Source organism: Montipora foliosa, chromosome 6 (genome assembly GCF_036669935.1).
Source record: "Montipora foliosa isolate CH-2021 chromosome 6, ASM3666993v2, whole genome shotgun sequence".
Classification (NCBI taxonomy): Eukaryota; Metazoa; Cnidaria; class Anthozoa; order Scleractinia; family Acroporidae; genus Montipora; species Montipora foliosa.
In genome coordinates this window covers 28275233-28290232 of record NC_090874.1, presented here as the reverse complement: position 1 = coordinate 28290232, position 15000 = coordinate 28275233, and the positions used below count along the sequence as shown (strand labels likewise).

General features: G+C 37.0%; 1 protein-coding gene across 7 annotated transcripts in view; it reads right to left on the bottom strand.

Annotated features, from left to right (window-relative positions):
- LOC138007093 (centrosomal protein of 83 kDa-like) overlaps positions 1-15000 on the bottom strand; it is a 622454-nt gene that overhangs the window by 549144 nt on the left and 58310 nt on the right. For all 7 annotated transcript variants that reach the window (XR_011123993.1, XM_068853816.1, XM_068853815.1 and 4 more), the window contains 3 exons: positions 9392-9442; positions 6768-6872; positions 767-850 (listed from right to left, as the gene is read on the bottom strand). Coding sequence is in view for 6 of the 7 variants with exons in the window: in XM_068853816.1 (XP_068709917.1) it covers positions 767-850; positions 6768-6872; positions 9392-9442 (240 nt within the window). In the remaining variant the exon portion in view is untranslated. The remainder of the gene's footprint in view (positions 1-766; positions 851-6767; positions 6873-9391; positions 9443-15000) is intronic.

Sequence of the window (15000 nt, the reverse complement as noted above, 5' to 3'; positions counted from 1 at the left end):
ACCTTGTATAAAGAGCTCTTGGCAAAGCCTTGCAAATTATTTCCTGTCCACCTAAAGGAAAATTTCAAACTCTGTAGTACTGTGAATGAGTTAACCCTGTTTAATTTTTAAGACATACTACTAAAATAAGCCATCATTCCTTTTACAACATACAAAATATACCCTAAAAAGAGCATATTAAATATGCTCTTTTAACATGCGTGCTGCACACTAACACACTAGTGTGCTAGTGTGCTGTGTCCTCTTGCACGCTAGGTTTCATTAATTTTCGAAGATTAACACGCTTTCCGTGTTTGCGTGCTCACGCTGTATTGTTTCAAGTGTGTTACATGAAACAAAAGCATAAGCTCATTAATGTGTGCTCTAGTGTGCTCAGCAAGCGTGTTTTAGTCAGTTTCTATTGTTTTCAAGTGGAAGCGTGTTGTGAGCGTGCTATCACCTTTGTCCCTAAAATCATATGGAGGGTCACATTTAATCAATTGTTTTAAAATTGAAAAAATATTACCACATCATCAATGAAAGACCTCGGTTTTACTAAAAATGCAGAGTAATATGACCCGCCCAAGATGGCAGACCACCATTTCCATATTAACTTAAACTACTGTGGAGTAACATTGTACTCCAATTAATGCCTACCAGTTCTGAGGGACATGACTGTGGTTAAAAAAAGAAAATGTTGTTTTGATCTGCCTGAAGCTGTCCTCTCTTCAAATTTCTTTATTTTCTCCCTAGCAGTGCCATGAAGTAAAAAAAATGAAGAACTCACATGATCAGACTGTATACCAGACGATTCCTGCTGTCCTCTGATTTCATCTAGTTCAACCAAGAGGCCTTTGAGTTTCATGTGGAGCTAATTAAGTCAAGAGAACAAGACTTTTTAAACTTTACATGTCTGATGCTTCTTTAAAGAGGGAAGTAACAAATGCCAGAAGAATGAAAAATTCAACAGCACAAAATTGAACGTGTACTGTATATGTCATGAATAACCACTTTCAATTTAAAACAAGACATGTTTCAATCCTTCAATAAGGGTATAACATGACTTTTCGAGGCAATATTGTTTATTTGCGCCTCCGTAGTGTGATTTAGCAAGGGCCGCAAATGAAACTACAAGGGCGCAAATAAACAATATTCCCGAAAAAAGTCATGTCATTATCATTATTATCAATAAACAAGGCCAAATGATATCAAGAATGCGAGTTTTAATAATACAAGCTAAGTGAATACCGAATTCAAAGTCACTTCAAATCATCATGTAAGTGTTGATTGAACAAGCTATTAACGAATCAACTCAGTCCAGCGAACTTATTTAAAATTACCGAAAAAATGCGTAAAATCGCCTATAAATAATAGGCATATCACAAAGTTGAAGCAAGAACCAATCAGCTGTAGGGCTGATAATGCATTAGCAGCCCGCTGTCAGTCTTTTGTGGCCCGCTGAGCGTGTGTTTTGAAGAGGCCGATTTTCTATTTGGCTGCGTACATTAATAATAATGACCAGTTGTGATGAGAGTTACAGTTGTGATTTGAGTTATAACAGCAATTTACAATTTACAATTCAATGGTTGAAATGCAAGTGCACAAGACACAACACAAAGCATCCATCATGCCATATGTATAATAAACAAAACCAAAATAAAATGAATAATCAAGAAAAGTAAATTAAAAAATAAAAATAACAGTAACAATCATAGTAGCCCCCAATTTTGATATATTAAAATTCAGTCCTAAATAAAGGCATCCTCTCAAGGCTCTTAGAAATAAACTCATGCAAATCCTCATATTTATTCCCAGCAGGTACAAAACACAGGTCTCAGGTCACAGGTCTCTGTTTTACCATCACAGAAAGAAACCTAAACATTCAATAAAGCTAGCCTTAGGCCTAATTAGACCTAAACAAGAGTTGTTAGGCCTAATGTTATTATGGAGGCCCAACAAAGAGCTGTTGCTTTTTTAAGTTCAATCAACTAATGCAAAAACCAGACCAACCTTATATCTGAAAGGGGTCAGTATAAAACGCAGACTGCAGACTGCAGACCGGGGGTAAAATGCAGACTGAGGTTATAATGAACTGTTGAAAAAGCCCAAACCCATTAGAAATGCTAACAATTAAGCCTAAATATTGTTTTAGGCCTAAGGTTAGCATTTCTAAGGGGTTTGGGCTTTTTCAACAGTTACTTTATAGCCTCAATCTGCATTTTACCCCTGGTCTGCAGTCTGCAGAAGCTAAAAAAGTTAGTAGGTAAACCCGTGAAAGTTCATTTGTGGAGGATTGAAGTATGAACATTCCCATGTAGTTATTCACCAGAACATCCAGGAATGCTAATTTGTGATCTAATTCCTTTTCCAATGTGAAACTAATGTTGGAGTGTTGCAAAACGTGAGAGCATCATGCTCAGTTTTGAAAACACAAAAAGTGTCATCAACATAGCGACTGTCATAAAAAATAGGAGAATCCTTACATTTATCTAACATTCTCCTGGTGTCCCATGAAAAGGACTGCCAAAATAGGGGCAAGAGGAGATCTTCAGCAGTTGGACGCCCCAAAAAATGCTTTTCTATTTTGGATTTGGCATCAAATAGACTTCAGCTCCTTCTGAAAGAAGCTCAATATCTCTCCTGGACGAATCGATCATTAATAAACAAGCAAGTAAAACATCCCAACCTCAATCTTTTGTTCTAATTATAATTATTACTGTTACTTTTCTTTTGGTATTTACTTTTCTATCATTTATTTCGATTATTCATTTTATTTTGCCATTGTTCGTTATGCATGTGGTGTGATGAATGCTTTGTGTTATGTCGCGCACATTTACATGTCAACCGTTGAATTGTAAATTGTGTCATTGCTGTTATAATTCAAATCACAACTGTAACTCTCATTACAACTGATGATGGTCCTTCAACGACCAAAACGTCCTGTTTTAAATTGAAAGTGGTCACTCATTTCTTAAAATTATTAACTAGAATATATAAATCGAGGATAAAAAAATAGTAGTAGTATTGGGTACTTCAAACCCATTTTGGCAGGTAGTCATCTAATGATGACATCACTCAAAAAGACAAAAGAAGGAGGCATGCACAAATTAAGGGCAAGTTGGGGCATGATGCAATGCTGCATAACCCTAAGATGTGCATTGCATAAATTAGGGTTGGGTTGATGAGATGCCAGTCACGTACGTACACAAAATGAGAAGGCAATGAGGGTGTGCATAAATTTGAACATGCAATCCTTGTTCCACAACACATGTAAATTTTAACCGAGAAAATATATTCAGCGCACATATGTGTGTGTGGCACATAAAATAGTACTGTGTCTGCATATCACTTTGGCTGGCTTGAAGAGAGAGAGATACTTCCTGCTCTGGAATTGAACTGTGAATGAGAGATGACAATGGAGCAAAGACATGAGTAAGGAAAAGAAACCAATCACAATCACACCAGATGACCTCATCGAAAACCAATCACAAGATACCATGACCTCATCGATAGCCAATCAAAAGGCAAATAGACCATTCTGTGATTGGTTCCTAATGACGTCACTGGTCCATCATACCTTGAGGGACAAACGTTTTGGGGTTATAAAAGTGGTGTTCTTGCCCACTTTTTTCATGAGATTTTATCATATCTGAAAAAGAACAAGTCGTAACGATTCGTCCATCCAAACCTCCTACCAAGAAAAAGACAGAAGTCACGCAAACATGCAGAAAAAAGAACGCTCTGGCCATTCTGAAAGAAATGGAGGAGGTAAGGAATTGCCAGCCCTGTCACCCATCCCACCCAAACCCACTGTGCAAGTCATGGAGCAGACCTACCAAGAATGGGAAGTGTGGCAGGCCAATGAACCTACCACCATTGAACAACAAAATCAACAAATCCTACTAATTGGGATAAACAATTTGACACCCTTTTAAGTAAGGCCAGTTCACGATTATACATTTTAAGAGTCTGTAAATTCTATGGTTATTCTCCTATTGAGCTGACTATGTTATATAACAGTTTAATTATGTCTTTATTTATCTTTGGGATCGAGGTGTGGGGGGCTGCATTCAATGCAAAGTATCTCAGTAGAATTGATAAATTCAACAAAAGAGCATATAAGTATGGTTATACAAGTAATCTAATTACCATGAATGATAAGATAAAGGAGAGGGATAGGAAACTTTGGGATAGTATAGTTGATGATCGGAACCACATTTTCCATGACCTTCTTCCTCCTCAAAGAGACAGAAATGGGCTAAGAGTAGGGGGCATAATTTTATCCTACCTAGGGTCAATACCGAACGTTGTAAGAATATTTTTATAAATAGATGCTTTTTTAATTTTATCTAAAATTTTATCAATTCTATAACTTTCCAAGGGATATATATATATACATTGTACTTAGTAAGTTTTTAACTTCAAATTCTTGTAAACTAGCACAATCTGTTCTGCTTAGTATTATCAATATAGATTTCATTCATTCATTCATTACTTCCAATGGTTGGACACTCCCTGGAACACACGATCCTAGAGCGCTCTTGATTCTCTCCTGAAGAAGATTTAAAAGCGAATGAGTTTGAGTGTTCGAGAGATCTCCTTTTATATGCTCAGAGGAGATTACTTCAGATAATTCATTAACCGACTGCTACAATACTTGCCCAGGCTTGTAGTTTGTAACAATAGACGCTTTCAATGTTCCCACGGAAAAAATTGTGTCTTGAAGTTGAACAAAAACATCAAAACGTTCAACCTTGATTAAAAAACGTGACTAAAAATACCAAACATCCCTTTACATGTTTCATTAATACAGAAGGTTCAGCCAAAACCTTTGTCATAAGGGTTTTCTGTTCATTCCATCAAACGTTTGAAATGTTTGCTTTCTCGTGTCTGCTTGATTGATAAACCAAGCAACTAAAACCCGGTCAGCAAATTAAATATTCCAGCTGCGTCTTGCTTGAAAACAATAGCTATAAAACTGGCAGTGAACTGTGACAACTTCACATGAACATAAATATTACAAAACTGGTGGAAACAGAGATCAAATCAAGATATTCTCGAGGTTTTTCCTTTGACTGCTATTTTTATTTGATTGTGTTTCTGACTGCTTTTTGATGAGGTCATCTGGTGTGATTGTGAGTGGTTTCTTTTCCTTAGTCTTGAAGAAGAAAAAAGATGACCAAGTAAATATCAATATTGAAATTGCAGATGGTACGATAAATGTGCTACAAAGGAAGCAAAAAATAAAGTACTGGTATTCAGGTGTTTTGCTTGATGAAACGATGTCTTTTAATAATCATATTTCATACATCTGTACAAGAATTGCACGAAACAATGGTATTTTGTCTAAGCTGAGAGATTATCTTACTCTTCCGCAAATGAAACATATATACTATAGCTTAATTAATATACCCATATATTTCCTACGCAAACATGGCATGGGGAAGTGCATATAAAACACATATTGATAAGATACAAACTAAACAAAATCATTCTGGTAGGCTTATTTTCTTTGCCACAACTTATGGCGAGCACACAGAAAGTGCACTTCCCCTGCTAAATTTATTAGATGTTCTGACGGTACATAATGTTTATCGATTCCACATTTTAAAATTCACGTACTTTTGGCATAAAGGCCTCCTCCCAAAGCTGTTTTCAAATTATTTTCAATATGCTAGTAATGTTCACAACTACAATACCAGGCATGCATCGAAACAAAACCTTTACATAAAAAAAATGCAAACTAACACGGGAAAACAAACAATCGAATATGCTGCATGTATTGTCTGGGACAAAATTCCCTCAAACGTTAAAGAACTGAATGTATATCAATTCTCAAAACAACTGAAACCTCATTTACTGTCAGAACAACATAGTTAAACATAACTTAAGCATATAGACTTTCTCTCTTATTGCATTCTATCTTTAAAATTGCTTCTTAGAAGATTCTATCTCAATTCTTCACAACTTTAAACATCTGGAGAACTGGCTAGAAAATCTTAGGATTCTTTCAGCTCCAGGCTTTTAAGTACCAGAAAAAAAAATTATCTCTTCTCTCTTTATGCATATGGATGTAATTAAGTACAAAGCGAATAAAGGTGTTGTTGTTGTCTTTGCTCTGCTGTCATATCTCATTCCCTCTTCAACTCCAGAGCAGGAAGGAGCTCTCCCTCAAAGCCAGCCTATTCACACACTGCCAAAATGACATGGACACAAAGTACTATTTTATGCGCCACACACATGTACCCGCTTAATATATTTTCCCCACTGAAACTTGCAGTGTCGTAGAGCCAGGGTTACCTGTTGAAACTTGCACCTAATTAATGCACGTCCCCCTTGCCTTCTCACCTCATGTAGGTACGTGACTGGCATCTCATAACCTAACCCTAATTCATGTGATGCATGTGTTGTTACACATGTTAGGGTTACGGTTACGTGGTCTTGCATCATGCCCCAACTTGCCCTTAACTTATGCACGCCCCCTTCTTTTGTCTTTTTGCTTGTTGATGTCATTTGATGACTACCTGTCAAAATGGGTCTGAAGTAGCCGGTACTACTACTAACAATGGCTCAAAAAAGTGCCATTCAGTGTACAAGTTTTATCAAAAGTTAAACCAGAAACTTAGAACTATAGAGTCACTCTATAGCATATATACATTGAGCATTTAGCCTTTGATGAAAAGCATTTCATTAGTGCAGCTATCAAATTTTCCATGGTACTTTCCTAGCATGACATTAGCAAGCATTACATGAATTGGAAATACTTCTTAACCGAAATGACAACAAACCTGAGCATTCTCTCTCTGCAGATCTCTCGACTGCTGTGCATCTGGTGGACTCTCGTGTTCAATTTTCTGGAGTAAGGAATCTCTTTCTTGTTTTAGAGAGGTTATCTTGGGGAGAAACAGTAAAAATTATTTTTCATGTAACCCCCTCACCAAAGAGCCTGACCCCAGGCTATATCTGAGACATTATTTACAGGACAATACATGGTATACACATGTACTACATTGGTTTTAACTGTAACTTTAAGATGCTGCAATCAACTATTCATTTTCTTTTTTTTTTCCTCACAGCTGAATTAAGGGGACAGGTGAATTAAGATCCCTTAAATACGTTACACGAGTCTGAGGATGGAGGACATGGTATTTATCCACTTTTCTAGAAACAAAAATGTTAATTCTGCATTCAAGATACTGTACCACTCAGACTATTAGAGCACTTGCATGAGTTAATCACAAATAATAACACGAAATTTCAATAATTTGTATAGAAATCTAACATGGGCTTGATTTTTTTCATTTTCTGTCAAAAAAATGTAAATCAAAGAAAACATATACAATAACTCCTTGCCAGAAGTTTCTCTCACAATAAAATTGGACTCCCTTTTTGTATAACCTATTTTTCTTCGCCAGGGTGAACAGGCTTTTATATTTTGGGTATTTAAATGCCAAAATTTGAGCTTGTAGGTTCTTACATGTATATGCGGGTTTTTCGCATACTCCATTACCCTTTGCTCTCAGAGAAAGGGACTTTTCAAATCTCAGTTTATGAACTTTTATTTTGTTTGGTAGCCCTAAAGAGCCGTTTTGTGCTTATAAATTTGTCTTTTGTGTTGCCACCTTGGAGATTTGTTTTTGTATTCCCATTTATATATTTCCTCTGGCTGGCCCACTTTCTTGCCACATCTGGGACAGCAAGAGATCTGGTGAGCATCCATTGAAGGTATCAGTATTCGAGATTGACACCTTCCAAATGCTAATGTCTTCTGGCAAAGATTGTCAAAAAAAGCACCTCCGTTAATCACTTGAAACAGTAACTTTCTCTCCCATACCCGCTCCTTTCTTGTGAGATATGTTATCCGAAATTGACTGACTTACACCATGTTGGCAAAGGACTATAATGAACGCAGATGCGTTCACACCTTTTCATGCTTGCACTCCCAGGACAAGTGAAACAACCTCCATAAGGCAAAGATCAGTTGTCGCTACTCTGAGTTTCACATGGGTTGGTGATCTTCAGGCAACTGACAGGTCAAATTTATTATAAGCTCATAAAAACAAAGGTGACATCCAAAATGATGGTGTTATATAACATGACCAAATTTACAAAACATTTCAGAGCGTGTATTAAAAATGTTCTTTGAACAGCCTTTCATAATCATAAGCTTTTCTTCTAGGCACAGACTGAAGTTTCGTTTTCCGTTTCTGCCCACTGGTACTTGCTTGACGATGGCCCATCTGATCGAAAATTGTCGGTTTTCCTTTTTTAGCTTCCAAACGTGTTTGGATAACTCCGTTTCATGTTTGTACTTTTCGTTGTGTAGGGATTATAAATGGTTTCTGTATCTTGTCTTAAGTCGTTGGCAGTTACTCCTATGTATGTTTGTCTAGTGTTATCTTCCGTTGATGTAACTTCAGCTTTATAAACTAAGTTCTTTGTGAAGCATTTCTCATTAGTTGGGCAGTTCTCATGTCGTCGGCAGTTGCAGAGTTTTTCGTCATCTTTATTAGGTCTTTTGAAGTTTCCACACAACATTTATCCCCTGATTTAGCTACACAGCCCACTTATTTTTGTGTTTAATTGAACCTGGAATGACCTCGTTAGCCAAATCACTTTCTTGGAAAGACGATTTTGGCTGGCTAAAACAGTGTGATTCTGACTCGCTACCCATCACGCCAGTTATGTAAATTTCCTAACAAGTTCTACCTCTTAATTTTTAAACTCATCCAAATCTTGCATATTCAAAATTCTCCTTTACAAATTAGTATCACTCGTTTGATAAAACAAAATATAATAACATCACACTCATACATGTACATAGTAAAAAAGTTTGAAAACCTGTATCACCAGGGGGCCCAAACACCTCGAAACAATACAAGCTCTCCGCCTTTCGGCATCATGCGTTCACCTATTTCTCAGTGTGTGAAAGGCCTGATGAGACACTCGCACTCATTTTTTATGTTACTTCAACATCCTAAGAAGATTTTTAAGAAACGTCAACTTCTTTTCAAAATAAAGTCAAGTCCTCATTTTGCCAAAACAGATCTACCTTCACAATCACATAAAATTTTATCATCACCCTCCTGGGATTCCTGCAGATGATAATGGCTTCTGACCTCATTGGTGAAAATAAGGTGCCTCACGGAGGGTTTTAGCATGATCTTATGCCTTTGAATATGAATGTGCACCAGATTATAGACCTTATTCATAAGTGGCAGTCACATTTATAACTCTTTTGTCCACGTGCAAATTACCCTACCAAGCCTCATTTTAGAGCAAGAATTCTTTTCAATTCACTGTATGGTATCGAGGCTTGGTAGGCTAATTTGCACTTCGACAAAAGAATTATAAATTGACTGCCATTTATAAATAAGGTCCATTATCATTAAAATAAGTATTCAAACAATACCTGCATATCACTGTGGGCTTGTATCTCCTCCATCATCTGATTGTGTTGTATCTTCGTTTTGGAAAAAAAGGGTTCTTTAATCATTAAGCCAAGAAATTCAGATTCCCCTTAAAGGGGCTAGGTCACGCAATTTTAGGCAATTTCAGCTCTGATCGAATGGTCATAGAATTAACTAAAATATCAAAATAACTGTTCAAAACTTTAGAAGAACTCTAACAAAGCACATGGAAGCCAAGAAGTGACATGGATGGACAAAACTGGAGAAGATTGAAATGGACTGAATTCGGGTAAATTTGAAAAACGTCGGCCCACCTTTTTTCAAATTTATATCAGTCTATATCAAAATGTCATTTACACAGCTGGAAAATCATTCTCAGTTGTTATGTGGCCGTGATTTTGCAAATGGAAGACTCTTGCTCTGCCAATTTGACGTTTAGAGCTCATAATTAACAAAATTTAACAAACTTACCTTAAATAGCGTGACCTAGCCCCTTTAAGGAAATTACTTTCCCCTCCCGCAATAAGTAAAATGTCCCAAAATAACTTTTTCTAACAAGGATGTACTAATGGGCAAAAACATCACACAAAATATTGATTCTCAGCAATTGTCCAGGGAGTTGAAAAAATACATGTTGTGCAGGGCAAAAATGTGGCGGGACATCAGGAGGGGTGTACTATGAGATTTCTACAGGCAATGGACTGGGAATCATTATGGACGCCACAGAAGAAATCCCTGCATTCATGAAAGAAAAAAAGTGTTACATGGGGAGGGCATCATACGTAGCGGTAGGACCGTGTTCATGTCCCTTTTAACCATTGGAATTGGAGCGTTCTGATTGGGGGATTCACATTTTGGCGGGAAATTTGGGTGAAAATTTCAAAATTTAAGCAATGACGTCACATTGTAAAAAAGTTGGAAGAGAGGAGGGCGATAAAAGATATAGACAAGAGGGATGACGTCACACATGGGGATGAGTCAAGAGGGAATGATGTCACAGACACCCACCCACCTCACAATAAAAAATGGAAACAAGACAAGACCATTTTAGGAACCAAACGGTTTAATGACAAACTATTTGCAGAAAAAAATTGGAGGGGACATCCCCATAAGGGTTCTCCCTGGAGAAATACTTACAACACAGAGACCAGAAAAAAGACAAACAAAGTTGAGTTCTCAACGTTCTGTACATTATCAACTCAGTTTAGAGACCGTGCCCCACACGTACGCCCCATAGCCCTTTTTTTTACATCCCTTTGTTGTCTGACAGGAGTGCGGCAAGAAGACGACTGTTTGCTTTATCGTCCGAATTCAGTTCATTGTCCATCAGAAAACTGTGAGCATTCTCTTCAAGTTTGTCATTTTTTGATTTCATAGACTTTTTATAATTTGCAAAACCGTCCAGCAAAAAGAAGGATTATGTATCGAGTATGTGACACATAACACTTTGTGGAATGCATAGAACCAAGACAAAGTAAACTCTATCCAAGTTTACGAGCCTACTCAAAACACAACCACTGCACGTTTTATGTTATAGCAGTTTTTGCAAATGCAGTCACTGACTGACAATATAAACACTTAGACAATCCTCTCCCTTTACCAGATCTTCGGATGAGTTTTGCTTCTTCTGCAGCCGACATCTAACGAGCTACTGTGACGTAAACCATTATAAGTTTAGAATCTTCATATTACAGTGATTAAATCATTAGCGTTAGTCTCGAACGACACAAACCCTGGTCTCTTGTTGTGTTTTTATTACTACATGGAGCAATGCGACACTACATTCATGGAACAATATGTGTTCCACAAAGTGTTATGTGTCACATAATCATTACATTATCCTTCTTTCTGGTGGATGGTTTGGCAAATTAGAAAAAGTCATGAATGCCAAAAATGATGAACTGCAAAGTTTCTCATTAAACCGTTTGATTCATAAAAAAAAATCCCGTCTTGTTTCCATTTCTTACCGTGAGGGGCGCCAGTCTCTGTGATGCCATTCCCTCTCAACCCATCTCTGTGTGTGACGTCATCCCCCTTGTCTTTCTCCTATATCGCCCTCCTTTTACTCTTTCATGTATCTGTGACGTCATCATTTAAATGTTGAATTTCCTGCCTAATGTACGTTTGAATTTCCCGTCCAAATTCGAATTTCCTGCCAAAATGTACACCTTTGCACCCCTGAGAGGTTGTCCATTGAGGAACATGTGTCTGGCGGTGAAATCTGATAGTGCTGCTCTGAATATTGAAGGCGTTAAATCACTGGAAATATGCTTACAATCAAGTCTGTTTACCTTTTTTGCCAGGAACATGTTTGTATCCAAATTAAACGAATTTCAGAATTGCTCAGTTTTGTTTTTGAATATCTTGAGTGTGTCCATGTTAAATAATAATTTTACTATGGTGCATTATGGTTTGTCCAATTGCTACGATTTCACAAAAGCTCTTTTTATCAAAATTACAGGGAAACAATAACATGTCACCATTATTCCTATTTAGAAGACATACTATGATTACCTGTATATTATGAATCTGAATTGCTTTCTTGTTCAAGTTTTTGGCAGTTACTTTATTCTATTCATCCTCTTTATCATTTAACAGGAAAGGAAACTTTGGGCTCCTCTTTCATAAGGTGTCACAATAGTAGTAGTAGGAGCTCGTTCACATCCCTTTTGATGGTTGGAAATTGAGCGTTGTGATTGGTGGATTCGATTAAATTTTTCCTCATCAAGGTTTCACATCTTGGGACTTAAATATTCTATACAGCAAAGACAAAAAAATAAAGGAAAACAGCATGGCAAAATTTGTGACAGAATAGGTGGTTTTCACATTGCGTCATTCCTGCCGTGTTGGTGGATGGAAGCAAAAGATGTCTCATTAGCTCCTTTTGTTCGTCCATCAGCAATTGTAAATTGCAGCATTGTTATCTGTGTCTCCTTAGATTGGTTGCAAACCATCTATAGGGCTGTTAAAGGTCTACAAGGCAAAGTTCCTTCTCTGGGAATAGAGGTGAGTTCGGTGAAAGACAAGCAGAAGAGCCTTGTTGAGAAAAATTCTACATTTGTAGACAATCACATTAAAGAGCTTCAGGTAAGCGTAGAAAAATGAAAGGATGAAATCAGTAGCTGTCACATCAAGGCGCATAGCCACAGCGGAAACATTAAATTTGAATTACTGAGAGAAGTTAAGATGAACAAACTGAAGAAGGCAAACATGCAAGTTCCAGTAATCCAGACCAGATAAACTTTATATTGATGGCAAATATATAACTATTGAAGTTCTTTGTTTATTACGAGCTTAATTTTACACACTTTAATATTGTACTTTCATTGTGTATGTTTTTTTGTTTGTCACCTTGGATAGCTTTTAGCAAAGGAATTTTTCTTCTCAAAATTAACATTCCATAGACACATTTTTTCATTCTCACTATTTCTAAAAGTATCGTGAAGGGGCTAAGGATTGATGACATTTGGAGTTATGGATACAGAATGGTTTTTTTCTGAAAATAAGGTAAGAGATTTGACTTTTTTCCCCCTGATTTTTGTATGGTTTGTGTAAAATGTAGTATATTTCTCAATCAGTTGTTCCCTATATTATTGATATAATTTCTGTTTCATTTCCTTTTGTGTAATACAAGCCATATGTTAATTACCACTGTAACTGAGCAGAAGCCTGGTGAAGCACAACTTACCTTTTGCTTATTTTAGTTCTTCTACAATCCCACAGTTATCTGAATTCTAACCTTTGGACTAACTTAATGGATATCGTTTTTTTAACAGGTTTCATTAAATGTAAGGGCAGACATACATATATACATATATACATAAATACACACTCAATTGACTGCTCCCCATCGGGGCTTTTCAGGGCAATGAAACTAACTTAACGGATATCAATACCTGTAAACAGGTTTCGTTAAATGTAAGGGGCAGACATACATGTATACATATACGTAAATACACACTCAATTGACTGCTCCCAATCCGGGCTTTTCAGGGCAATGAAAACAAATTAATGAAATGGAAGAACAGCACAACAACAACTGTTAAGAATCCAAACTGGCCGGAGGTAAACGAGGTGACTATTTACAAGTGCTGCTGGGAAGTTGAACAAGGGACTACCAGGAACAAATTCAATATGTGGTCAAGGCTGGTCTTGAACCCGGGACCTCCAGAACTCAAGGAAAGCGCCCTAACCACTGGACCACACATTTCATCAGCACTAAAAAAAAAGAACAATCTTTACGTGGTGTCAAAAGCAAAAGGCTGATTTTTCTGTCTTAGAAAAAAACCATTCAAAAAAAGGCAAAGAAACGCAATGGAAAATGAATGGGCAGGCAAGATTATTATGACTCAATTGGAAGCTCGAGTTCTTGTGGAGTACCAACCTTGATCAAGAAAGGTATTGATTGTGTCATTCATTCGAAAGACCTGGACCCCATGGGACGCTATGTAATTCTAAATGATGAAATTAAAGACAAAATGTATGTATTGATTAATATTTATGCTCCAAACAGAGATTTCGGTATCGTCAAATTTTTAAACACCTTAGGATCGACATTGTACAAGGAAAACCTGGACGAAAAAAATATCATTATTGCAGGAGATGTTAACTGGCCTCTAAATCTGCTACTTGATAAGAAAAGAGGTATATTTATACCAAGGAAATCTGTTGTTGCAACAATTGAAAGTTTGCAGGAAGAGCTCGACCTGGTTGACATTTGAAGAGTTAAAGATCCTGAAACAAAAAGCGTTACATGGAGCCAAAACTCCCCTGTGATTCTTTTGTGCTTAGACTTCTGGCTGATTTTCAATAGTCTGCATGATCTAGTAATAGCAAGAGATATAATTCCAGCGATCGAAACAGACCATGCAGCAATTGCCATACATTTCTGCAACAGCAATGAAGTGCTCCCTTTTGGATGATGATGATTACATTAATGATATGACAGTGAAGCTTCATGTGTGGTAAGCCAAAGAAGGTAAAGTTTTGTCAGATAAACCAAAGCTAAGCAGAATGTTGATTATGATCTTAATGAGGCGGATGTGGATGCTTTAAATTCAGTGCAAGAAAATCTGGAGTTACTTTACGAAGAAAAAGTTCAAGGAATTGTGATTTGCGCAGGGGCTCGCTGGCACGAACATGGTGAGAGAAGCACCAAATATTTTGTTAACTTAGAGAAAGGGAACCATATTAAAAAGCATATGCGGAGATATGTGGTTATATCAAAACCGATCCTTTCAACATACTTTCTGAACAAAAACGATTTTTCAAGATATATATACAAGTAGAAATAGGAGTGCAGACAGCACACAGGCAACAGAATCTGTCTTTAAAAACATAAAAATCCCTAGACTTACAGAAGAACAAAAGTGCTTATGGAAGAGGAATATAACTCTGAAGGAATGCGAGTCAATCCTACAAGATTTTCAAACTAACAAATCCCCTGGGACTAACAGAATTCCTGTTGAATTCTATGTATACCCTTCATGCTGTGCTCCAATGAATGTTTTGAAAGAGCAGAAACGTCATGTTCCCAAAAACAGGCAGCTATTACTCTCACTGAAAAGAAATCAAACAATGGTTCACTTCTAGACAACTGGCGACCAATTTC